The 26,790-nt window shown below is 40.0% G+C and overlaps 2 protein-coding genes across 6 annotated transcripts; one reads left to right on the top strand and one right to left on the bottom strand.

Annotated features, from left to right (window-relative positions):
- Nucleotides 1-2,125: 2,125 nt before the first annotated feature.
- On the bottom strand, nucleotides 2,126-12,495 carry YIPF1 (Yip1 domain family member 1). 4 transcript variants are annotated; one of them, XM_074961701.1, is made up of 10 exons: nucleotides 12,351-12,493; nucleotides 11,252-11,326; nucleotides 7,799-7,962; nucleotides 7,167-7,247; nucleotides 6,924-7,011; nucleotides 6,676-6,792; nucleotides 5,625-5,791; nucleotides 4,746-4,928; nucleotides 3,573-3,667; nucleotides 2,127-2,558 (listed from the first exon to the last, which is right to left on the bottom strand). In XM_074961701.1, the coding sequence occupies exons 2-9, from the start codon at nucleotides 11,280-11,282 to the stop codon at nucleotides 3,578-3,580; spliced, it is 921 nt and encodes a 306-aa protein (XP_074817802.1). In that variant the 5' UTR covers nucleotides 11,283-11,326; nucleotides 12,351-12,493; the 3' UTR covers nucleotides 2,127-2,558; nucleotides 3,573-3,577. The 4 variants fall into 4 exon arrangements, with proteins under 4 accessions (XP_074817799.1, XP_074817802.1, XP_074817800.1 ...); XM_074961699.1 differs by having other exon boundaries at nucleotides 2,128-2,558; nucleotides 11,252-11,353; nucleotides 12,351-12,495; XM_074961700.1 differs by having other exon boundaries at nucleotides 2,128-2,558; nucleotides 11,252-11,475; nucleotides 12,351-12,494.
- Nucleotides 12,041-26,774, top strand: DIO1 (iodothyronine deiodinase 1). Of its 2 annotated transcripts, XM_074961703.1 has the most exons (5): nucleotides 12,041-12,068; nucleotides 14,058-14,165; nucleotides 16,329-16,472; nucleotides 24,435-24,634; nucleotides 25,569-26,774. In XM_074961703.1, exons 1-5 carry the CDS (start codon nucleotides 12,056-12,058, stop codon nucleotides 25,632-25,634), a joined length of 531 nt encoding a protein of 176 aa, XP_074817804.1. In that variant the 5' UTR covers nucleotides 12,041-12,055; the 3' UTR covers nucleotides 25,635-26,774. The 2 variants fall into 2 exon arrangements, with proteins under 2 accessions (XP_074817804.1, XP_074817803.1); XM_074961702.1 differs by lacking the exon at nucleotides 12,041-12,068 and having other exon boundaries at nucleotides 13,735-14,165.
- Nucleotides 26,775-26,790: the final 16 nt, after the last annotated feature.

The following is a 26,790-nucleotide window of genomic DNA, read 5'->3' as shown; positions in this document are numbered from 1 at the left end:
CCTATTCTCACTTTCAGGTGACACTGTAAATAAGAAGCAGGCAGCAGTATCTCCCATAAATGTAAACAAACTTGTTTTGTCTTAGTGATTGGCTGAACAAGAAGTAGGACTGAGTGGACTTGCAGGCTTTAAAGTTTTACATTGTTTTGTTTTTGAGTCCAGTTATGCAACAAAAAACACAATCTACATTTGTAAGTTACATGTTCACAATAGATTGCACTACAGTACTTGTATGAGGTGAACTGAAAAATAGTATTTCTTTTATCATTTTTACAGTGCAAATATTTGTAATAAAAAATATAAAGTGAGTACTGTACACGTATTCTGTGTCGTAATAGATATCAATATTTTTGAAAATGTAGAAAAACATCCAAACATATTTAAATAAAGGGTATTCTATTAAGTGCGATTAATTTTTTTTTTAATCACAATTAATTTTTTGAGTTAAATCGTGTGAGTTAATTGCGATTGACAGCCCTAATTTTAAATAACCTCTGGAGTTCGTAATAGGTGAAGCTGGTAGCATCACCTATAGGCAAGGCTGCCTGCCATTACCCATTTACGGGCGTTGGTAGTTGTTTATAATAGAGTTGAGTGAATAATGGATTTTTCAGTGTGGTAGCTGAACTGAAAAACAAAAAGTTTCAATCTGAGTTTTCATTTTTTTCCTCACCAACAACTGAAAATTTCATTCAGATTGACTTGAATTGACATTTTGGAAAGAAATGTCACTTCTACTCAACTTTTTAAAAGTCTCTCCATCCTCCCCCTCTTTTTTAAATTCAGTCAAAAATAATTGCTGAATTCACAAATAAATTGGATTGCCTAGAAACTACATGTTTTGGCACATTCACTATTTGCTGAACAAATTTGATCTAGCTCTAGCTTATAACTTACCAAACTGTTTAGACTCAAGTTTCTCACGTTGAGTATGGGCGCCCCCTCCCCTTTAAGTTTAAAACACTTGAATGCCTTAGAGCAGGTACTTGAAATTTGGCAGGGAGGTCATGCTGATGCCAGAAATGTGCTTTTTGCAGTCATTGTGAAAGTTCCCGGACTTGGCCAAGCTGTAAACCTTCAAAAATCTGAGTGCCTAACCTGAGTTACCTGGTTCCAAATTTGCTGAATGCTCATTAATTGCAACTGAAGTCAAGAAACGTGTTTTGAACACATGAACTGCTATAAAAATAAGTATTCAGGAAAAAATTAGAGCTTAGGTGTTTTAAATTGGGAACCTGAAGATAGGGAACACTTGACAATTCTGGCTTTATACTCTGGCTCAACTCTGCATCTGTAAAATAGGGACAATATTACCACTTAATCTCAGAGAGGCATATAAGGCATTCTGTGGGTATGTCTCTACTTCAATCTGGAGGTATAATTTCCATCTTGAGAGACATACCGATGCCAGCTCTCATCAAGCTAGTACACTATGAACAGAAATACAGCCACGGTGGCACGAGTGGCTACCCCTCCAAGATGATAGCCACCTGCAGGTGTGTCTAACTCCTCAAGCCACGGCAGCTACATTCTTATTTTTATCATGGGTATATCTCCTCAAACCAGAAGTTTCACCTCAGTCTCAAAAGATAGCTATACCCACTATGGTGAGAGAAACCCCCATGATGAAATTACTAATTTTATATTCAACGTGGAGCTTGGATTGTGTGCATTAAATAATGCAATGTGAGGGATAAAAATAAATAGTGAAAGTAACCGTTTGCCGAGTTCACTGAATGAGGCAGAGGTCCTGTGGAAAATTTTCACCAATTACACAATCACATACTATCAATGCATACACACAAGGGGGCCAAATAAAGGTTGCATGGGAAACCTTAGTCTGGCAGTAAACGCTTGATGTGCAACCTTAAAATGATCTTTTAAAACAAAGTACTTTTTTAAAAGTAAAGGAGTACTTGTGGCACCTTAGAGACTAACCAATTTATTTGAGCATGAGCTTTCGTGAGCTACAGCTCACTTCATCTGTAGCTCACAAAAGCTCATGCTCAAATAAATTGGTTAGTCTCTAAGGTGCCACAAGTACTCCTTTACTTTTTGCAAATACAGACTAACACGGCTGTTACTCTGAAACCTGTTTTTAAAAAGTGTGATTTAAAACTAACTCAGCAAAATTCTCTCCTCCATCCTGGTTTGTTATTTAGTCTTGTAAAATGAAATTATCTGAAATATGAAAAATCCCAATAGACTGACAGAAGTGAAATTGTACAAACTCTTTGGAAAAAAGTTCATTAACAAACATCTCTCACCTATGAAAGAACTAAAATTCAAAACCACCCTCAGGAGCATTTTATTCCGAGACATACACTGCAATGAGTGCAAGGTATGCAGAAATTAAGAAAAAAGAAAATCCCTGTACAAGGAATAAGATCAACAGTATTAGAAGTCTAGTAGCGTTCTGATGAGCATTTAGATGTCCATGAGTCATGTAACTGTACTGGCTCTTCCTTCTTTTTCAGTTTTTGCAATTTCCATTTTCGTCAGTGAAAAAATATCTAAAATAAAATTACTGTACAGATGGGGAATACAGGCATTGTAATCTGAAAAACAGAGAAGTAGGACCAATCAATATGAAAATTCTCCACAGATAAGAGATTAAAAAGAGTGTACATGCATTTGTGTCTAAAAAGGGTTCTGCCATAGCATTGCAGAATTCAATTAGCCACTGGGATAAATTACTTTTTGGAGAAACGTAAAATCTTCAGTTTATTTATTATCGATAATCATGGTAAGTAAGGGTAATTAGTTTGCATCTGATCTTTGCTAGGATTAACTGGCTACATTGAAAAGAAGTCTAAGAACAAGTGGCTAATCAATAAGTACTAATAATGCTCTACCAATTTTCACACACACACACACACACACACCCCCACCCACCCCCCTTTGGTCTTCAGCCTTCCGTGGACCAGCTCCCATGGCATCGGCAGTATCCCTGGCTACCATCCCACACAAGGAATTCAGTCCATATGCCTCAGATACCAAGAGAAACATGTTCAGAGAGAACAATCTCCCTACATACAGAAGCTGGTGCTTTGAAAACTCATGTAGAAGTTAGGTTATCATTCAAATCAGAAGATAGGGGAATGTCTAATGAAACAAAGGTACAATTTATTATCCCTTAATTTTTATTTATTTTTTTTAAAGAATTTGGTTTGCACAATATGTATTTACTTTTAAATAACCTCTATTAGCCCTTCAGCAAGTACATTGTTTTTCCCCAACTTAAAACTCTTAGCAGAGATAAATATTTATTAAGTAGAATTTTTGTTTGGTAATATTTGTTTACTGAGGGTAAACTGCAAGAAAAGGTAAAGCATCTAAGGAAGAGTTATTTTGATAGCCGTAATATATATTAAAAAGGGAAATTATTGAATACTGAATGGTATATGTGTACAGATCAGCACAACATTTCTAATAAGACCCACAGACTCTTTCCAACTTACTTTCAGTAACACAAGTTCAGCAAAAATGGCCCCAGACATTTGTCTTCCTAATATTGGTAAGATTTTTGAAAAAAGTGACTATAGAGCTGAAAATTTATATTTGATTCTTACCTTATTTACTGAGTCTTTGTTGCTAGTATTGTTCCATTTTGAGCAGCTGCAGTAGGTATAAGAACATTCAGGTCAGGAGCATCAAAAAAGTATGCCTACATTATTAGATGGGAGTAAGAGTGAATTAGAAACAAGACACTTCACCTTGACATGTTCATTTTCACAAGTTATATTTTACGCAGGTACAGTTTTAGCATTTAGGCAAATTTTAGCTCTTTTCAAAAAGTCACACATTGTTAATTCAAAGGGTTTCTGTGGAAGGATCTTGATGTCAGTTTATTTGGTTGCTTGTAATTTTACTGTTGGAAAAGAAAAGAAAAATACCCACCACACAGAAGCCCCATTGAACTTCTGCTGGAGATTGCTGGTGAAATCCTGGCCCCTCTGAAGTCAATGGCAAAACTCCTACTGACTTCATTGGAGCCAGGATTATGACCTCCATACGTTGTAATTTGCATTGTACTGAATTTATGTACTTTGGAAGGCTAAAGGTTTAACAGACCTTCTTGGGTTTGAACCTGTGGTGCAAAGAATCTAGCTATTTCAAACCTGAAGTTTGGATGATGCCTCCTCAGCTTTGTACAAAAGGGGGAACAAAACTAGAAGTAGTTTATGTTCTCTTCATTACACTTAGCACTAGGTTTTCCTGTTTTTCTACTGGAGCTAGTTAGTTTACAGATATAGCAAGTTTTTATCTTACACATAATTAGAAATTACAAAGCTAAGTAATATGTACAAAAACACTATATACACTGAACATTTTATCATCTTTAAAAGAATAACCTTTACACTTACCTGAATTAGATGTTAATTGCATATGATACAGATTAATGCTTTAAAAGGTTGCTGTCATAAATGCAAGGGATACTTAAGACTGCTATATGAGGAACAATTTATGCTAAAAATGGAACCATCATTGCTACTTTTATGTAGAAACTCTAGGAGAGAGATCTACAAAAAATTTTGTGCTATGTTTGAATATTGATGCTTGTCACATGTATTGAGTTTTTTTAGAACAGCATCCTTATGTTTATGCTTTGCAATTATCAAGAGATCTGCTAAAACAAAAAGCTCCACAAACCCCCTTGATTTTAATATAAAGCTGTTATTGTACAGGATTGATTTAATGCAAATAATATATATCTTAGACGCTAAGAAAGAACATAATCATACCAAACAACCAATAGCAAGCAGGGCATGAAGAAGTACAACAGTCACCATAGTAGCCAGTGCAATCCTTCGGTTATCGTCTCTAACAGCAGGCCAAAATGTCATTACTAAAACTGACCCCGAAAGGCACAGAGCAAACATTACCAAGATCCATCGTACAGCTTTTTGTGGAATAATCCACAAAATCTGTTTAAAAAAAGAGAGAGAGAAAAGGCCTTATTAAATATCAAGATATATTTATTTAAGTCACTGTTTATAGCATAACAGCTCCATATATCACATCCATTCATCAGAACTGTTAGCAGGTACTATTCATGCTTCATTTGGCACCAAAACATAAAGGCTTCTATCACCCAAGCTCAGAGGAGACTCTCCATTAGCTGTATCAGTACAAAGGCTTACTAGCTGGAACCAATGAAATAACTGTAATAAATAAGATTACAGTGAGAGCACTTTAATAAGAGTTCCACTGGTTTGAAAGAATTTACCAGTCCCCGAGATATTCTCTAAAATGAAGAATTCTAGTGTAAGTGGTAAAAATCTGTTGACATTTTTTAGGTTGCCAACTCTATGTCCTGTAGGCTGCAGCCACTGAAGGAACACATCATACAGAAAAGCAGGTCTAGTATTCCATCTAACAGAGATAAATGGCATAAATACACAATAGGCAGCCTGTTACATAATTTAAGGAGTTAGAGTACTCATGTCTCACAGGATACACATATGAATGTCATGTACTTTCCAGCCAATCTTTTCATTTGGAAGGTAAAAACATATACCAGCCAACATAGCCATGTAAACTTTCCATTCAGACAACATTTAAATAAAAACTCTTGAGATTTTTCAGAATACATTGGATGATGCTCTTTAGGCCATACTTACAGCTGTTGGAATATAAATAAAGAGTGAATAGCCATAGACACACACTATCTCAAGAAACGAGTAGGAGACGATGTTCATAACTTTGCTATTTCTCCACATAAGGAATCCCCAGAGAGCCAGAGGAACCAGCCAAGCATAAGCATAGATAGCTGTTGCAGCTATGGACACTGTAAAGAGACATTAAAGAGATTTAGTAACACTAAACACCATCATTAATTGAATTTTTTGCTTCAAATTAAAGTGCTGCTAGGAACAACTAAGATTACTTTAAGGAACAATGGCAACTTTTGCATTTATGTCTTTTTTTTTCTCCTTTTTCTTTTTAAAAAGCCTACCACTATTATAAATTAGTGCTTAAGATTATAGGGGAAAGGTTATTTTTCTGTTTTCAGTGTTTTTATTTTGACTATATAAAAATGACATCAGTTTCAGTATTTTCTGTGGGTACTCAATTCGCCATTTGTGTGGAACCGTGGAAAGAAAAACCCACTTAAAAATTAGAAAAAGAATATTAAGGACCACAAAAACTGGGAGGAGAGCTCAGGAGGTGTAATATTTGAAGCTACTTTTAACTCATTTATTTTAAATTGACAGTATTCCTTTAAATATGTCATGCATTTAAAACAAGTGTTCTTTTATAGGTATTGCATTCTCTTTCACAATGTAAATGAGAGCCAAAGGACAGGCAATTGCTTCCCCACTCTCTAACTTCATTAGAGCAACACATAATTATTAAGCTTTCTTTACTGATTTTGTATCCCATCATGAAGTAGGAACTTCAAGCCCTTTGTTAAGTGGCCTGAGTGATTATTACTGTATGATCTGCTGAAATTCTATTTAACTTCTTACATGAACACTATCTATCTATCAAGAGATGTCTATACACCTACAACTTTAATTATTTTTGCATCTCTCTGGAAGTGGAAAGAGACAGTTATCAAAAAGTTATGATAAAGCAAAGCTATGACTTCTACATACAGATTTGTTAAAAAAAAAAAAAAAAAAAAAAACTTAAGAGATAAGGAAACAAGAATGAGAACTACTTACACACCTTTTCTGAACTCCGGCACATACCGGAATGCAGGTTTACCCAGATGGATGAAGAAATTTGAAAGATTACCACTAATAGCAATGGCAAAGACTAATGTGGCACATATCCAAAATGGACCTTAAATGGAAACAAATCAATTTAACAACAAGGTAGTTCTACTGAGCCCCACCCTTGTACTAATTTTAACAAAAGAATGAATTTCAATAATGTAGCTATTAAATAAGGTTAATGTTACAATTGGTACACACCATAAAGATCTGGATTGCTGCGTATATATAGTCTTACAAAGTTTTTTCCTGGTATTGGGAAAACCGAGCCTTTTATTCTGTCTAGGACCTAGGAAAAAAATACAATCATGTTACTGAAAACAAGAAAATGCACTATGAAATAACTATAAAGCATCTATAAATATTAGTCCACAGTTAAAACTGTTAAACTGCTGTAATTCCCTTTGTGTGAAGTAAGACCTAATATGAAGAACAATTACAAACCTGGTACGTATCCACATCAAAGAAAGTCTGGTAGTATTCAAATGTCCAGAAGGGGGCACTTTTCTTCTGTCCTGCAAGTAACTTGTAAATAGGAAAGATAATTCAATAGAAATTATTACAATCATCCAATTTACTTAGTAAGTCATTTAATGCCCAGTAATATTACTTACACCATAGTTAGAAATAATTCTCTTACTTCCCATTATTCTCTCTCTTTCTTTCTTTCTCTGGTATTTGTTAACAACAGAAGATATTTTCTATGGAGTTGCATATTCTAGATGTGCAAATAGTTTTGAAATTCCTACTTCCTTTTTAGTCAGGAGATTTACAAGTAATATAACTTCCATTAATAATTAAGTGTCTTGTTCAACTAGCCTTTCAAGTCTAAAAACCTCAACCTCACCCCTTATGCTGTATTACCACCAAGTCTCTTGAAGTCAACTACATCTGAGCTTCTTCCAGTCGCCACCTTATAATAGGTGTAAGTGGGAATTAAAGTATGTACTTCCATCAGAACTGACAGAGCCACCAAAGAAGTTCCCTGCTCCTTCCTGATAAAAGTGTTGACTGTTGTAAAAGGTATTTAGATACTTCATGTTGATGGGGGCATTATAAAAATGTGTTGTTATTACCTCAGTTTTATCTGAGTCATCAGTCCCCAGTAACTCATCATCCTCCTCTCTCCTAGAGTCTTGCAGAAGGCCATACTGATTCTTGGGGTTTTCACTAGGCTCATCAATACTTATTGTGGTGGCATCCGGGTTTCCTGCCAGCAAGTTAGCTGCATCATCAAATTCTGAAAATAAGCACATTACAACAAAGGTGATTTTCAAGGTTTAAAAAAAAAAAAAAAAAAAAAAAAAAGCTTCATTTTAAGACTGATATATCATCAATCCTTAGGCCTTGTCTACACTAAAGTTTAGTTGATGCAAGTTACACCAACAATCCAAAACCACTATAATTACATTGCTTGTGTATGTTCACACAACGCTCCTTCTGTCAGGGGAGCGGATCCCTAGTTGATGCTCTAGGGACTGACAGAGAGAACGAGAGAGAGCAGTACACTGTGGGTACCTATCCCACTGTGCTATTCGCTACCTTCTGCAGCTAGGAGTTGTGGGAAGACAGAGTGGATTGCAGTGCAACATGGGTATGGGCTCAACAGCCCATGATGCAGTTTTTTCTGTCCCATCATTCCATGGGTTTCCGATTGCGTTTCACACCATTTTTCAACAGCCCCTGCAGAGTAATTAGGCACTTCAACATTTCCGTTTGCTCCTCCATCACTTTTATCACCCACTTCTGGCCGATTAAAATTGCTCCTGGCTCTCCCTCCTGTCCTGCGTATTATATAATTTTCATTTACAGTCTCTCTCGACGCCCTGTGTTCTTGTTTTTCGGTGTCTAAGGATTGGAGCGCCTCTCAAAACAGGTCTTTCTTGCTCCTCCTCACCCACTCCGCCAGTGCATAGGGGGTTCTCCTGAAGGCGTCTACAGAAGCACAAGAAACAATAAACAGAAGCGTGATTGTTAGTGCACTCACAGCATCGAATCATGACAGCATCATATCAGGATAGTAAAATACACCTCTTTTAAAATACAAATCAGTTTCTCACTGTCCCTTGGCAAGAACATAGCTAAGGGAACACCCTAAACATGGTGAGTTCAGCCAGGGGCGAGGGTGAAAGGGGGGACTAAAGATAGGGCAAAGGATCTAGGTGGTTTTTTAAGGGGATCACTGCAAATGACTAGGGACAAAATTGTAAATTCTGCCACCATTTTCTACAGGAGTGGGGGGGTCACTGAAACCAATACCTCACTCCTGAAAGCAAGCAAGAATGCAAGGGTACATCTCCTGCAGGCATGTGGCTTCAGACCTGGTCCCTATGCTGGTTGCCTGTTTGCCACTTTGGTCCCTACACAAGTGATTGACAATTAGAGTGGGAAAGTTTCCTACAATGGGGGAAGGAATAAAGCAGCTCTGCCAAGGAACCTTCAGCAGAGGATTGGCGAGTACCTCCAGGAAAGTTTCCCAGAGATCTCGCTGGAGGATTCTCATGAAATCTTGGTGTGCATTAACACATGGATCCGCCCTACTGCGTAGCTGCACAGGGGAATGTGAAGCACACACAGACACAGCTAGTTGTGTATATTTCTATCCCTTAACTCATTTCTAGCATATAACAAAGCAAAGGACAGCTATACCTCATATAGCTGAGCAGCATCAACTCAGAAAGATCACTTACCAGAGCTCCTCTCTCCTGCATCATGTGTGCCAGAGATGGAGTGCTGGGACTGGCCACTGTACAGGACAGCCCGTCGCCTGTCACATCTCATCCTCCAACTCAACCTCCTTGTCCACCACTTCATTTTCAGGGTTGAATCCAGTCTAATGTCTCCAGCCCCCCAGAAGTGTCCATGGGGCTCTTGGTGATGCAGGTGGTTCGCCGCCGAGGATGGCATCCAGCTCCCTATAGAAGCAGGTCTTCAGTGCAGCATCTGAGCAACGGTTTGATTCCCTTGCCTTTTGGTACATCTGCCTCAGCTCCTTTATCTTTGCACGGCACTGATGGGTGTCTCGTTTGTAGCCCTTATCCAACATGTCACAAAGTTCCTATGGCTGGAGTGGAGCTGGGACTGCACAGCCTCCTCTCCCCACAGTGCCAGCAGATCCAACAACTCAAGTGTGCTCCAAGCGGGAAAGTGTTTGCTGCGTGGAGCCACCATGGTCAGCTGCGAATATGCAATCTGAGCTCTCCATGCCAAGCAAACAGGAAGTGGAATTTCAAAAATTCCCAGACCTTTAAAGGGGGAGAGGCAGACACTTGTGTATCTGGGTACAAGGCAGTGGAGTTTGAACTGCTGACCAGAGCAGTCAGGATGGGCACTGTGGAACACCTCCTGGAGGCTTTTTACAGTGACATAACCAAGCGCAGTGATTACATTGACAATTTTATTGTTAAAACTTTTGTCGCTCGGGGTGTGAAACCCCCACCCTCCCCGAACAACAAAAGTTTTAATGATGAGAAGCACTGGTGTGGACAGCGCTTCGTCAGTGGGAGCCATGCTCCTGGCGACAAAGCTATCACCCCTCGGTGCAGATGGTTTTATTTTGTCGCTGGGAGAGCGCTCTCCCAGAGATAAAAAGCGGCTACACAGCGCACCTTACAACAGCGCAGCTGCAGTGGCAGAGCCGCACCATTGTAAGATGTGCGGAGTATACATACCCTTTGTCAATACAACTTTGTTTCTACACCTCTCGCTGAGGTGGTTTTATTTTGTTGGCAAAGCAAGAGAGTTTGTTGGTGGAAGGAGCACTGTAGTGTATAAACCTCCACTGTTTTGTCGATGAAAACTGACTTTTGTCCACAAAACTCTGTAGTGTAGACAAGGCCTTAGGGTTCATGTTACTAGCGTGGGCATGCCCAGTGTGAATGGTTTCCTAAAGCCTCAACTAGCTCAGGTTAAGCTGGGTGCTCGTTCAGTTAATGGAGTGCTGTGCCTTCTCTCCAACTAGTCTGCCTCCTGGTGTGCTAACTATATATCACAGACTTAGCTCCCCATCCTTCAGTCAGAGTCACTGGACAGACCTTTATATCCACAACCAGTCAAGTGGGGCCCTGCACTGGTGCAGGCAGCTGCATGTGCAGAACTGATTTATGATTAGATAGCCTTAGCCCTCAAAGATATCTGATTTAGAAATAACTTTATCTTTAAAAATAAGTTTGACACTATGTCCATTTCAAGGTCTGATCCTATGTATAGGTGAGAACGTTCTCATCTCTGCACCCACTGAGCCAGTTCTGCTCTGCTTCAGCTCCGAATTTACATGAGTATAACCAATGTTTTCAGTCAAGATAGAAATAACATTTAATCACCTAAGTTCTTTGAGATGCTCATCTAAAAAGATGCTATGCAAGAGTGAAACAGTTAAAGACATTATTTGTGTAAACTTGTGTTACTTAAACTCACATTCACAGGGAACCAAAGCAAAGGCTGCAAGCACTTTAAAAGAATCAATTACTGTCACTTGTTCATTTTTCTTAACATGAAAGTTTTGGCCCAAGTGTAACTTGACAATTTACCTTGAAACTTTAAATCATCCACAGTCGCCATTCATCCGCTAGGCTCTAGAATGAGTATTCAGAACTTTAAAATATCTGAATAGCAGATCAAAAGTTAAACATCTAAAATGAAAAATAAGTGACTGAAAATATTTTTAAATGCAGTTTTTCTCTCACTACATTGATGAAACAGTAGCTTCCCCCTCTCTTCAGCATGAATAGTATAGGTAGGGTATTAAGATTTCCTGCAAAAACATAGAAGTTTAGATATTACAATGTCATTATACTCAGGCATATACGGAGATTTAAAGCTAGTTCTGATGTTTGTGGTAATGAAGATCCAATACCAGAGTAAGGGTTTATCCCTAACATCCTGTCCAAATACCACTTTGGCTAGTTACGTTTTCCTTTCTTTTCCTCCTACTGTAGTTAATATTAATGTGATATTCTCCATTTCTTGTCCTAACCTGTTGTACAATGTTCCTGTGCACAATTAGATAGTTTCACCCCAGAAAAGGTGTATTTCCATGGTGGGCACATATATTTCAGCTACCTCATAGGAGTGTTATAGAGTGCAATTCATTTCTGGAGTACGTATGCAGATGCTCAACTAAGAAATATAGAAATTATTGAACAGCTGGAGGGGGACACTCAGGGGGCAGTTTCCATCCTTTCCAAGGGTCCCTGCATCTTCAGGCTGGCCCTAAGCCACGAGCAGCAGCCAGCGCTGCAGGGACAGACAGGCAGCTCCCACGGGAGGCTCGGGACTGGTCATAGTCCCTCCTGGGCTCGTCACACACGGGGGACGTATTGTCCGTTCGCTCTATGTCAGGCGGGGGTGAGTCTGGCAAGGATCCCGGAACATCTCCAGGGAGCGGCTCCTCCGTGCGGGAGACAAAGGGGGGTGGGGAGGGAGGAGACGGGGGTAGCTCCCCTACTAGCATCCCCCGAAATGCACCCGCCGGGGAGGCGAGGAAGGACCCGGGCACAGGGGAAAGGGAAGAGCACCTGGACCCCCAGCCCAGCCCAGCCCGCCGACCCGGCCTTTGCCCCCCCCCCGGCCCGGGCCTGCAGGGGGAGGCTCTCCGCGGCCCGCAAGAAGCCGGCCCAGGGCTCTCACCTGGCGGGGCCGAGCGGCTCGTGAGGCGGCGGCGGCGGCGGCGGCCTCCAAGAGCTCGGCCGGGCGTTGAGGAGATAAGCGGAAGGAACCGAGGCCACCGCGACAGAGCTGTGTTGCCGGAAGCGAGAAACTAACGGCTCCGCCCTGTGACAGAGACAGGAGCCCCTTGGCGGCGCCAGCCAATCAAGAGCTCAGCTACTCCCTTTCCCCCGCCTCTCCTCCGAAACAGGCCGGAGCCCCGTTGGTAACGCCGGCCAATCAGGAGCTCAGCTCTCCGCTCGCTCTCCTTCTTAAAGCGGTAGTGCATGCTATGGGGAGGGGATCAGTAGGAGCCGTCTACCTGCGTGCGCCTGTACCTGGCGGCGTGCTCGGCAGCTGCGACCAGCACGAGCTGGGCAAGTCACCGCCCCCCTCCCCCCCCAACTCATGGCAGCAGCAGCTTTACATACACGTACAAATCCTCAGCCCGTTGCTGCTTCACAGCTCACACAGTACAACTCCTTTAAGAATTTTTACAGATTAAAATAAAAAAAGGGGGGGGGAGAATGTTTCTGGTATCGCTTCACTTGTAAAGTCAGAGAGTCAGGATTTGATTTTATTTATTTGGTGGGTAGGGGCAGGAGGGAAGGAGTAACAGGGCAGGGGAGATTCAAGCAATAGTCCTGATGTTTTTGTAAGCTTCAAAACATGCTTAAAATAGGTTGTTTGGAAATCTATGTAGCGTTTCCAGAATGCAAGGATCTACTGGGGTGAACTGCATAACTCATGTTGATAAATTTTTTATACCACACTGACATATATAAATACATCTTTCTTTCAGGAATTATGTTGAAAGGGTTTGTAGAAGAAAGGGTTAAGTCTTTAATGACAATATCAGGGATCATAGAATGTTTGCTGAACATATAGAGCCTTTATTGATTAATGAGCTAATGTTTGTACAGTGCTTTGAAAATGTAAACTGTTTTATAAGAGCTAAGGCAGCTGGCCCCAAACCTGGAAATTTATTCATGTACTTAACGTTAAGCACAAGTAGTCCCAGTGACTTCGGTGGGATTACCTATGTGAGTAAAATAAAGCAAGTGCTTATTTTCAGGATTGGGTCCCAAGTTATTATAACCTTATTCTGCCAGAAAAGCATCCAGTATGTAAGTCAGTCCTCTCATTTGTAATGCATGAATGCATTTGGGAATAAGCCTTAAATGTGCATTAATACAATTAACAGTAATAAAACATTCTTTATTGCAATTAACATCCTGATTTATTTTCAAGATACACAGTGTAGTAGTGGACTATATTCTGTTCTCATTCACACCCTGTGCACTGACATGAGTGGGACTGTGAGAGGGTAGAATGTGCCCAGACACGTGAACGACTTTCCAGCCACTATTCTCTTAGACGCAGCCTCATTTCCCGTCCTCCATTACCTTTGCTCCAGCTCGCTTACACTGTTTCCCTTTGGAAGCAGGCTGTCTGCCTCTGACAAAATGTTCAGAATCAGGGTCATTATACAGAAGACCTTGATTCTTTTGTATGTATCTCTGTGTGTTGCTGTTGGTAAAATGCTGATGATATTGTTCCCGGAAATGATGAAAAGATATATTCTAAAACAGGGGCAAAAGAGCAGCATAGGCATCAATCCAAAGTTCAGCTATGAGAATTGGGGTCCGACTTTCTTCAGCCTGAAATATTTACTCTTTGTTTTGAAAGTGAAGTGGAAAAAGCTGGAAGATGAAGCATTTGAAGGACATAATGCTCCCAACACCCCCGTGGCAGACTTCAGGGATGAAATGCATCACATCCTGGACTTCATGCAAGGTCAGTACAATCATCCAAATAAGTTGAGTCCTCATGGTTAGGATGGTAAATTAAATAGACCATTATATTCTAACTGTTTGAGACATGATGTCTGGCGATTGGGAGACTAAGTGATGGTTAGAGGGTTCAATTACAGAATCTGCAAGGCAGTTTAGATTAAAAGTAACTATCTTCAGAGGGATTTGTTAAGTAGAAAAGAATATATCACATTCTAACACTGGAGTTTCTCAACCATGTACACACTCTGGTTGTTTTAGAGAAAATCTATGTTTGTCTTTGCTACTGCACTGTTACAGTTTTCTAATGCATACAGCTATTAAATTTGTGGCCTACTGTCATGGATGTTGTGGGGAAGCATTCACTGAAAACCAATACAATAACCTGTTGTGGTGAAAGAAGAGGCAGATATAACCAGAACCATGTACTTAATATATTTTGTATACTGTTATGCACAAGTGGAGAAAGCCTGTACACCACCATCATTAATCAGATTAAAGTCCAGAAAATGGATGATGTTTGTTACAAAATAATGCTGAGAGAGAAAAATTTGGTTTGTACTTTGTCCTCCACTTTTGATCTTTGTAGCACACATTCTTAATCATTAACCTGCATGCTCTAGTATCCAGTATATTAACCAGGGCTTAAAACTCCCAAAAAACACAATTTCAAAATTGATATAGCATGGTTTGCAAATCAGAAAGGTATATGAGCAATGTATTAGGAAGTGGGTCCAAGATTAGACCTTTTCAGAGTGGGATAAAAGGATACCATCAGATTTTGAAATTAAGCACAGCCAGTAAGGAGATCGTGCACACTTTCAGATTACATTATATGACTCTGGACTAAAATAGATGTTTTTAAGTCCTTGGAAGCACTCTTAAATCAAAAGGAGTACTTGTGGCACCTTAGAGACTAACAGATTTATTTGAGCATAAGCTTTCGTGAGCTACAGCTCACTTCATCGGATGCATCGATGAAGTGAGCTGTAGCTCACGAAAGCTTATGCTCAAATAAATTTGTTAGTCTCTAAGGTGCCACAAGTACTCCTTTTCTTTTTGCGAATACAGACTAACACGGCTGCTACTCTGAAACCACTCTTAAATCAAGGTCCTGCAAACACAAGAAAGTGTTCTTGTAAATATTTGTGCAGAAGCTTTTTGTTAGGTCCATGCATAAGTGTTTGCGGGATCTGGCCCTTAAGCACTAAGCAATCTGGTCCAGGAAACATTTACTTCTGTGGCTTGTACAGAAGTTATTTAATAAATAATAACAACAAATAATTAGAGTTCTGCCTGGACAAGAAAATTGCTGAATCACATTAAAAGCATGAAAGCCTGGGATACATTATCAAAAATATGGTTAAAGTTTTCCCATCTGGATGTCTATAACTATGCACCTATAACAAAATGTAGACATCTAAATAAAAAGGAACTGATTTTCAGAATCTTTACCTTCTCCTGACATCAGCTAGAGCTGTGAGAACACAACATTTCTGAAAAATCAAGACAGTTGTAATTAGGTGCCTACAAATGTATTTGAGAGCCTAAATTTAGGCCTTCAGGTTTGAAAATTTGGACCTTCATGGGGTTTATTCGTTAAGGAACATGCAGAATATATTTTAAAGTACCTTCATACTAATTTGCTGTACAGTAGCATTTAGAGACCTCAGCTGAGATTGAGAGCCCATTGTTCTAGTTGCTGTACATACATTTAGTAAAACAGAGTTCCGCCACCCCAAAATGCTTACAGTTTAAGGCTTGGATCCTGCAATGAACTCCATTTAGGCAGATGCCTGCACCTGTATGGAGCCCCATTGACTCCATCGAGACTTTGTGTGGGTATAGGAGTCTGCCTTCATAAAACTTATTGTAGGATTGGGGTCTGAATAAACCAGACAGGGCCAGGGTAGGAGAAGGAAAGCATTGCTATGCCTATTTTACATACTGATACTGAGGTACAGAGAAACTAACGGCCTGATTTTCAGAAGAGCTCAGCACCTTTGAAAAATCAGGTGATCAGTGACTTTGCCCAAGATAATACAGGAGGTGTGTCAAAGGCTAAGAATGGAGCCCAGATTTGAGCCCAGGCCTTAACCCTAACGCTGTCCTTTCTCGCATCACCCAATTAACATGATACTTAAAAATTGTTTCTTGTCTGTTACAGACAACAGGCCTTTAGTCCTGAATTTTGGAAGCTGCACCTGACCTTCATTTCTTTTCAAATTCAGCGAGTTCAACAAGCTTGTTGAAGATTTTAACTGCATAGCAGATTTCCTTATAATCTATATTGAAGAAGCTCATGCAACAGGTACAGTATAGAAAGCAAAACATTTAAATGTATGATGAAGCATAAGATATGGATCCTTCTGTCCGAATCATGGTAGGGGGAAGGGCTCAACCACTCTGGAGCTTACTTCTGGTTTATGTTTTATATTCCTAAAAGTTCATGCTTCAGGGTTTCAGTTGGCCACCCACAGGGGTCAGGAAGGAATATGTTTCCCCCAGTATAGTCTGTGTTTTTTTTAAATCTCCTGCCTCTAAAGCATCAGAGATGGTCAAAGCTGGAGATGAAACATTAGATGAGGATGGCCAGGGCACCGACCAGTCTCTCTCTCTCTCAGGGTTTAGCTGGCTAACTCTTACTCACAAGCTCAGGGTCTAAATGATCACTATGTGGGGTCAGGAAGGAATTTTCCACCAGGTCAGACTGGCGGTGACCTTGGGGGAAGGGGTTGCCTTCCCTGCAACATGTGGGTGTGGGTCACTTGCCAGGATTATCTAGGTATCTATCACTTAATCATTTCCCAGCCACTGCAGGGGTTTGAGGCACTGGTGCACCTGCATCTCTCCTATTCTCTGCCTGTGGCACATAATTTAGTCACTTCTGGGCTCTAAATCTTTCGTCTTATTTTGGTTGTTGGGTTTAGTGTCCAGGTGCTGGGTGGTGTTGGTGGCCAGTTATATACAGGAGGTCAGAGTACATGATCTAGTCCTTCCTTCTGGCCTTAAACTCTATGACTCAATAATAAAGTCTATTTGAGAGAAGAATGAAACTGCAAACAGGATGGAAAAAATCTACTGAAATTCAAAGTAACAGTGTCAATGTGAAGAACCAGTTTTGGGCCCTAATCCTGCAATCACTTGTGCACATGCTTAAACTTTACACATAAGTTGTTCAGTCGAAAATAATATGAAAATACTCATGTGTAAAGTTGAGCACATGTAAGTCTTTTCTAGATTTGGGCCCTGATCTTAGTCTGCATATAAGCAGTGGTGAGCTGGAGCCGGTTCGCACCAGTTCGTGCGAACCAGTTGTTAAATTTTGAAGCTGGTTTAGAACCGGTTGTTAAAGGGGTTCGGTAAACTGCGGCCCACGGGACTGTCCTGTCCGTGCCGCCTGAGCTCTCAGCTGGGGAGGCTCCCCTGAGAATTTCTACTCACCCAGCGGCCCTGCGGCCCTTCGGTGGCACTTCGGCGGCAGGTCCTTCAGTCGCTCTAGGTCTTCGGCGGCACTTCGGCGTCGGGCCACCGAAGACCCGGAGCGACTGAAGGAACCAGTTCTTCAGGTTCTGGCAGCTGATCACTGCATATAAGCACATCAGAACGGCCATACTGGATCAGAGCAGCAGTCCATCTAGCCCAGTAAACTGTCTTCCAACAGTGGCCAGTGCCAGATGCTTCAAAGGGAAAGAAGAGAACAGGGCAATTTCGAGTGAGCCATCCCATTGTCCAGTCCGAGCTTCTGGCAGTTGGAAATATAGAGACACCTGGAGCATGAGATAATAGCCATTGATGGACCTATCATCCATAAACTTACCTAATGCTTTTTTTAACTCAGTTTTAGTTTTGGCTTTCACAACATCCAATGGCAACTAGTTGCACAGGTTGACTGCATTGTGTGAAGTACTTCTTTGTGTTTGTTTTAAACCATCTGCATATTAATTTCATCAGATGACCCCCAGTTCTTGTGCTATGTGAAGAGGTAAATCATTTCCTTATTCACTTTCTCCACACCATTCATGATGCTATAGATTTCTTATCATATTCCCCCTTAGTTGTCTCTTCCAAGATGAACAGTCCCAGAATTTTTAATCTGTCCTCTTATGGAAGTTGTTCCATACTCATAATTTTTGTTGCTCTTCTCTGTACCTTTTTCAATTTTATCTTTTTTGACCAGAACTGCCCACAGTATTCAGTATGGGTGTACCACAGATTTATATAGTGGCATTATGATATTTTCTGTCTTATAATGTATCCCTTTACTAATGATCCTAACATTCTGTTAGCTTTTTTGACTGCCACTGCACCTTGAGCAGCTGTTTTCAGAGAACTACCCACAATGACTCCAAAATCTCTTTCTTGAGTGGGAACAGCTAATTTAGATCCCATCATTATGTATGTGGAGTTGAAATTACATTTTTCAATGTGCATTATTTTGCAGTTATCAACATTGAATTTCATCTTCCATTTTGTTGCCCAGCTATCCAGTTTAGTGAGATCCCTTTGTAATTCTTCGCAATCAGCTTTGGATTTACCTATCTTGAATAATTTTCTATCTCACTGCTCACCCCTTTTTCCAGATTATTTGTGAATATGTTGAACAACACTGGTCCCTGTACAGATACTTGGGGGACCCCGCTCTTTACGTTGACATTCTGAAAAATGACCATTTATTCCTACCCTTTGTTTCCTGGCTTTTAACCAGTTATTGATCCATGAGAGGACCTTCTCTCTTATCCCAGGACTGCTTACTTTGCTTAAGAGCCGTTGATGTGCGACCTTGTCAAAGGCTTTCTGAAAGTCCAGGTACACTATATTCACTGGCTCACTCTTGTCCACATGCTAGTTAACACCCTCAAATAATTCTAATAGATTAGTGAGGCAAGATTACCCTCTATGAAAAATGTGTTGACTCATTCCCAACATATTGTGTTTATCTGTGTGATAATTCTGTTCTTTGCTATTGTTTAAATCAATTTGCCTGGTACTGAAGTTAGGCTTAATGGCCTGTAATTGCCAGGATCACCACTGGAGCTTTTTTAATAATCAGCATCACATTAGCTACCCTCAAGTCATCTGGTACAGATGCTGATTTAAGCCATATGGTACAGACCACAGTTAGTAGTTCTGCAATTTCATATTTGAGTTCTTTCAGAACTCTTGGGTGATTACCATCTGGTCCTGGTGCCTTACTGCTGTTTACTTTATTGTGTCTTTAGCTAGTTGCTCTTCAAATTCTTTCTTGGCCTGCCTAATTATGCTTTTACATTTGACTTGCCAGTTTATGGTCTTTTCTATTTTACTCAGTAGGATTTAACTTCTAAATTTTAAAGGATGCCTTTTTGCCTCTAACCACCTCTTTTACTCTGCTGTTTAGCCAGAGTGGCATTTTTTTGGTCCTCTGTTCTTTTGGGAGGGAGTGCTCTACATTTAGTTTGAGCCTCTCTTGTGATGTTTTTAAATAGTTTCCATGCAATTTATAGGCATTTCACCCCCTGAGACTGTTCCTTTTAACTTCCATTTAACTAGCTTCCTAATTTTGTGTGGTTCTCCTTTTTGAAGTTAAATGCTACTGTCGTGGGTTTCTTTGGCAGTTTCCCCCCTGTGAGGATGTTAAATTTAATTATATTATGGTCATTATTACTAAGCAGTTCAGCTGTATTCACCTCTTTGACCAGATCCTGTGCTCCACTCAGAACTAAAGCAAGAATGGCCTCTCCTCTTATTGGTTCCATAACAAACTGCTCCAAGAAGCAGTCATTTATGATGTCTAGACATTTTACCTCTGGATCCTGTCCTGAGGTGACATATACCCAGTCAACAGAAGGATCGTTGACATCTCCCATTACTGTTAAAAAAAACATTTGGGGCCTTGTCTAGACTAGGAAGTCAACACGTTAGATTTTAGAAGTCCATCATAGACAAGGCACACTCCTTTAACATGTGTGAAAGGGAAGACTTTAGGCTTTAATTTAAGCAGTTTAGCGCATATTAATTAAAAATATGTACTGCTTTGTTCATACTACAATTTTAGCTAAAACCACACCATTTATCCAGGCTAGAGAAGGCCTTGCAGAACACAATCTCTCCACTCTACCAACATTCTAACAATGTGCCACCTTCCTATGTCTATTAAATAGTTGTGGAACAGCTGAAAATGACTTATTCTCTAGTTTTTAAAAAAGGTTGCTTATGTTACCCATTTTACATCTGAAATATTTAAATAGTATTTACACCATACCAATTTGAAGGAATAAAATGATGTGTGTGGGTTAGCAATTGTTTGTATATTAATGAGAAAGACAGACTAACTTAATTTTCAAAATCAGTTTAAAATTTCTAAGTAACATACTCCACTTCCAGAGATCTGAAATCTGTTACTAGAGGACCAGAAACAGCAGTGAGTAGCAGCCAGTCAGTGGAATTGTTAGAACTCCTCTGTACTGATGGCTATCAGTTGGAAACTATATAAACACCAAAAAGAAAAGGAGTACTTGTGGCCCTTAGAGATTAACAAATTGATCTGAGCATAAGCTTTCGTGAGCTACAGCTCACTTCATTGGATGCATGCAGTGGAAAATACAGTGGGGAGATTTTATATACACAGAGAACATGAAACAATGGGTGTTACCGTACATACTGTAACAAGAGTGATCAGGTAAGGTGAGCTATTACCAGCAGGAGAGCGGGGGAAGGGGAGAATCTTTTTTAGTGATAATCAAGGTGAGCCATTTCCAGCAGTTGACAAGAACGTGTGAGGAACAGTGGTGGGGGAGTCAGGGGGAAATAAACATGGGGAAATAGTTTTACCTTCTGTAATGAGACATCCACTCCCAGTCTCTATTCAAGCCTAAGTTAATTGTATCCAGTTTGCAAATTAATTCCAATTCAGCAGTCTCTCCTTGGAGTCTGTTTTTGAAGTTTTTTTGTTCAAGAATTGCAACTTTTAGGTCTGTAATCGAGTGACCAAAGAGATTGAAGTGTTCTCAAACTGGTTTTTGAATGTTATAATTCTTGACATCTGATTTGTGTCCATTTATTCTTTTACGTAGAGACTGTCCCGTTTGGCCAACGTACATGGCAGAGGGGCATTGCTGGCACATGATGGCATATATCACATTGGTAGATGTGCAGGTGAATGAGCCTCTGACAGTGTGGCTGATGTGATTAGGCCCTACGATGGTGTCCCCTGAATAGATATGTGGACACGGTTGGCAACGGGCTTTGTTGCAAGGATAGGTTCCTGGGTTGGTGTTTTTGTTGTGTGGTGTGTGGTTACTGGGGAGTGGTTGCTGGGGAGTATTTGCTTCAGGTTTGGGGGCTGTCTGTAAGCAAGGACTGGCCTGTCTCCCAAGATCGGTGATCCTTCAGGATAGGTTGTAGATCCCTGATGATGTGTTGGAGAGGTTTTAGTTGGGGGCTGAAAGTGATGGCTAGTGGCGTTCTGTTATTTTCTTTGTTGGGCCTGTCCTGTAGCAGGTAACTTCTGGATACTTTTCTGGCTCTGTCAATCTGTTTCTTCATTTCAGCAGGTGGGTATTGCAGTTGTAAGAATGCTTGATAGAGCTCTTGTAGGTGTTTGTCTCTGTCTGAGGGGTTAGAGCAAATGCGGTTGTATCGTAGAGCTTGGCTGTAGACAATGGATCGTGTGGTGTGGTCTGGATGAAAGTTGGAGGCATGTAGGTAAGTATAGCGGTCAGTAGGTTTCCAGTATAGGGTGGTGTTTATGTGACCATCGCTTATTAGCACCGTAATGTCCAGGAAGTGGATCTCTTGTGTGGACTGGTCCAGGCTGAGGTTGATGGTGGGATGGAGATTGTTGAAATGATGGTGGAATTCCTCAAGGGCTTCTTTTCCATGGATCCAGATGATGAAGATGTCATCAATGTAGCACAAGTAGAGTAGGGGCATTAGGGGACAAGAGCTGAGGAAGCGTTGTTCTAAGTCAGCCATAAAAATGTTGGCATACTGTGGGGCCATGCGGGTACCCATAGCAGTGCCGCTGATTTGAAGGTATACATTGTCCCCAAATGTGAAATAGTTGTGGGTGAGGACAAAGCCACAAAGTTCAGCCACCAGGTTTGCCGTGACATTATCGGGGATACTGTTCCTGGCGGCTTGTAGTCCATCTTTGTGTGGAATGTTGGTGTAGAGGGCTTCTACATCCATAGTGGCTAGGATGGTGTTTTCAGGAAGATCACCGATGGATTGTAGTTTCAGAAACAGAAGACTGCTGAATTGGAATTAATTTGCAAACTGGATACAATTAACTTAGGCTTGAATAAAGACTGGGAGTGGATGTGTCATTACACAAAGTAAAACTATTTCCCCCACCCACCCACTGTTCCTCACACGTTCTTGTCAACTGCTGGAAATGGACCACCTTGATTATCACTACAAAAGGTTCCCCCGCCCCTACCGCTCTCCTGCTGGTAATAGCTCACCTTACCTGATCACTCTTGTTACAGTGTGTATGGTAACACCCATTGTTTCATATTCTCTGTGTATATAAAATCTCCCCACTGTATTTTCCACTGCATGCATCTGATGAAGTGAGCTGTAGCTCACGAAAGCTTATGCTCAAATAAATTTGTTAGTCTCTAAGGTGTCACAAGTCCTCCTTTTCTTTTTGCGGATACAGACTAACACGGCTGCTACTCTGAAACCTGTATATACACACCATATTTCAAATTGTACCTACAGCGTCACTGGGGCAATAATCTTCTGAAATCTAAGTATTTTAACTCAGAAGTTATGTGAAAAAAAATTAATTCCCTCTGTCACAGGTGTTACAATTTAACACTTTACACTGGTTAACAAATCCCTATGTGGTTATATTGGATACTCACACAGCTAGAACTTCCAGATAATCAGACGCCACCTTTCATTATAAGTCTACCATACATACACAGAGAGAGAGAGAGAGTTTCACTTTTATATCTATCTATATAAGGTGCATATTATCATCCCTATTTTATAGATGGGGAAACTGAGGCATAGATAAATGAAGGCCTGCATGTTTGGAAGGGTCCACTTATCTTGAGTACCCAACTTGACAACCCTATGCTCTCATTTTCAAAGGTGCTGAGCACTCACAGAATCCCATTTATCTCAGTGGGAGTTGTCAGTGCTCAAGCTCTGATCAATATCTGGTTCTGTAGGTCTCAAGCTGGGCTCCAAAAAATTGAAGCCTCCCAAAATTATGCTGACAGTTATGAAAAAATAGGGTAAAGTGACTTACTCCAGAGTCAATGGCAGAGTGGTATGAGAACTCAAAGTTTCCCACTTACCGTCTCCTTTATGAAGGGCTTGATACACTGGGTAGGCATGTGTAACCCTCCCTTGCTGTCAATCTCTGAGGGAGGCCATGCCTCTTTGCTACAACTGCCTTCCTGTAAGTTTAAACATTTTGCAATTTCTTTGGTTACTCATGTTATTAACTTAGCTATTGGAATTATATCATATATAGATTAGTGTGCATAATATTACAGGCAGGGCTAGTAGCCCTGCCTGTTGTTGAGTTTCTCTGACACTTCCCCTTATAAACTATTTTTCAGTTGCTCATAACTTTGCCAAACTATCTATTTGGGCTGAAATTTTCCATGCTGGGTGTCTTCTCTCAGGCTGGCAGTTTTTTTAAATTTCAGAAAAATGCTTCAGCTGTTTCCAAGAACAAGGCTAGGAAAAAAATATATATTTTGCCCCTATTAAAAAATTCAGCAATCTTTTCTTTAGACAGATTTAGTAGAGACTTGAAATTTGGCAAAGGGTGGCTTTTGTGTGAGGGATATACCTTTTGCCATCCCTTTGAAAATCCACCCAACTTTGGCCAAATTATAAACCTTTAAAAAAAAAAAAAAAATCACAGTTTGCACATGCTCAATAGAGACTTCTTAGATTTTCAGCAGCTACATTTCTGAAGATCCTTTCTGAAGTGGGCATGTTCCAGCCTGGGGCTGAGCAAGACTTTCCCTGCAAATGCAGCTCCGGGCTGCTGAGACCCATGCTGGGTTTGAGCACCTAAGCAGAGCAGGGGGATGGTGTCTCCTGTGCTCTCAATGGTATGTGATCATGTAAATGAAAACCGTATCATAATGCATATGCTCGAGCGGTCTGAATTAAGGTTGCACAGGCAATCCTAATTCTGGCATTTCTTCATTTCTGAGTGCTTGACTTTGCAACCTTGATAACGTTCTATTAACTTGATTTTTGGGGCATGTACACACACAATATATAATCACTCTCCCCTCTCTTTTTTTTTTTTTGGAAGATGGATGGGCTTTTGAAAACAACATTGTTATTAAAAATCACCGAAACCTTCAAGATCGAAAAAAGGCTGCACAATTTCTTTTGAAAGAGAATCCTTTATGCCCAGTGGTTTTAGATACTATGGAAAACCTGAGCAGTTCAAAATACGCAGCTCTGCCAGAAAGACTTTATCTGGTGCAAGAAGGAAAGGTTGTCTATAAGGTAATGAACTCTGAACACATTAGTGTGGTTTTAACTTTTAAAAATAGCCATGTAATATCCCATAGCATATTTGATGGACAAATGATTAACATTTTTCATTGTGTTCCATTTCTAATAATGTTACAGTTATCTTTAAGCACATTGTTCATTGAATAATGATTAGCAACAAAAAAGTCTTGGCATTGATGTATATTTTTTATGTATGTCTTGGCTCTGCCTCAGTATTTATGTTGTCCTTCCTAAAGGGACAAAGTGAAAGCCTACTGAGCACAGGGCTGGAAACAAAGAAACCCTACATTCTAACTCCAACTGTTTCCCCAACTTGTTGGCTGGCCTTAACCTCTGCATAAAAGTCTACCCATGTATAAAACGAGGACAATAATACTTACCTAGTTCACAAGGCTGTTTTGAAGTTTGAGTTAATATTTGTATAGTATTTATAGATATAAAGTGCTAATTATTATCTGGTAGCTGGAGACCATGCCTGTTACAAGAATCTACTTCTATTTAATTTAGATTATCTTTCAAGTTTCAGCATTAAACTTTCTAGTAGTTAAAACCTTATTTTACTGTGTAATTTACTATACTGATATATATCTAAAAGTTTGTACACAAGACTTTAGGACAGACTCTCTACTGCACTGTTTCTGCTTGGTGCGGCAGAAAGGGTGGACATTAGGCAGCCACTTAAGGCTCCGTGATGATCTAGCTGGCTCTGCTGCAGGCTGCTCTAACCTATGCACAGCTGGAAATGGGTCTCAAGGGTTCATCTACCAGCTGAACACAGTTGCAATGCAACACACTCAGGTCACTCCTGCTCCTGCACCAGGGCTTTTGGGTGAGTGTGGCAGGAGATGGCCGTGCCAACTATGCACCACTGGAGACTCCCCCATAGAGTATATCTGAACAATCCTGTATTTTATTTACTTTACAGGGTGGAGTGGGACCTTGGAATTACCATCCACAGGACATACGTGCAATCTTGGAAAAACTAAAATAGGTGAACAAATCAGAAGCCCCAAAAATAAAGTGGTCTATCTGGAAAATGTGGTCACTGAACAACTTGCTCCGGCCTTTTTTAAAATATATTTTTACTGCTGTTTATTTTAAAATAATTATAGAAATCAGAGGTTAAAAAGAATATATACTCACCCAAGAGAAAAAGAAAATGGGTAGACAAGGATATAGTATGAGTTACACCTTATTCAAGAATCAGACATCAATATGGCTTGATTCAACACCATTTGAAATTAATGGAAAAGCTCTCTAAGAATGTTAGCCCAGATATGGAGTCATAGATGTACCCATCAGCTACAGGTCAGCATACAGGAAATACAAGTAAAACAAAACAGAAAGAGAGAATAACAGGAGTACAGAAATCAAAAGTGTTTTTATAGGTTTCGTCACTACCCTGTTCATACACCCTTGGTCCAAAATTTTTCATATAGTGAAATTACTTGTCTCTAAAAAAAATCCCTGATGTTACTCCAAATGTGTAATGGCTTTCATACACCCGTCCTTAATTAGTTTAGGTAGCATCTGATATAATAAAACTTAATATTAAATAACAGAAAATAAATTGTGTCTATATTCTCTACACCTTGATTAGCTCAAGATTTCTTGTAATTAAAATATGAAATAGTGAGTGGAAAGAAAAAATATATTTTATTCCACTGAACGCACCTCTAATTTAGTGCCCAATCCTTCAGCTCTGATGAAGGTAAAATTCCCACTGAGATTAATGGGAGTTTTTTGCCTGCTTTAGGACTGCAAGATTAATCCTTTTGAGTTTTGAAACGTGGCCTTATCAGTGAAACTTTACTAGTAATGCATCCTGGTGCCAACAGATTCAGATAATGTTCAGTATCACTGAGACAGCAATGGTACAACGTGTTATAACTCGTCACTGAAGTACTTTTTGAAACTGAAATCTATAAAATAAATATTACTAATTAAAAGCCATACAAATGGCTTGGATGAATGTTGGAGTAGTGTATTAGCAAACAAAACAAATGATTGCACATTGATCCCTGTTTAAAAAAAAAAAAAAAAAAAAAGATTATTATTTACAGGCAGTTTTTCTAAATGTTCACTTGCACACACCCCAGCAGGTTTATGAATGAAACAATTTGTATTAATGTACATCAGCATTGGTT

Source organism: Natator depressus, chromosome 8 (assembly GCF_965152275.1).
Source record: "Natator depressus isolate rNatDep1 chromosome 8, rNatDep2.hap1, whole genome shotgun sequence".
NCBI lineage: Eukaryota > Metazoa > Chordata > Testudines > Cheloniidae > Natator > Natator depressus.
Note: the sequence above shows the minus strand (reverse complement) of the source record. Positions and strands in the feature narration are given on the sequence as shown.

Coding starts and splice junctions, on each gene's coding strand:
- YIPF1 (XM_074961698.1), bottom strand. CDS start 8,361: ATGATGGGACAGAAAAAACTGCATCATGGGCTGTTGAGCCCATACCCA. Junction 7,963..8,264: donor ACAACTCCTAGCTGCAGAAG/GTAGCGAATAGC, acceptor GCTTATTTTCAG/AATTTGATGATGCAGCTAAC. Junction 7,012..7,166: donor TTGATGTGGATACGTACCAG/GTTTGTAATTGT, acceptor TTTTTTTCCTAG/GTCCTAGACAGAATAAAAGG.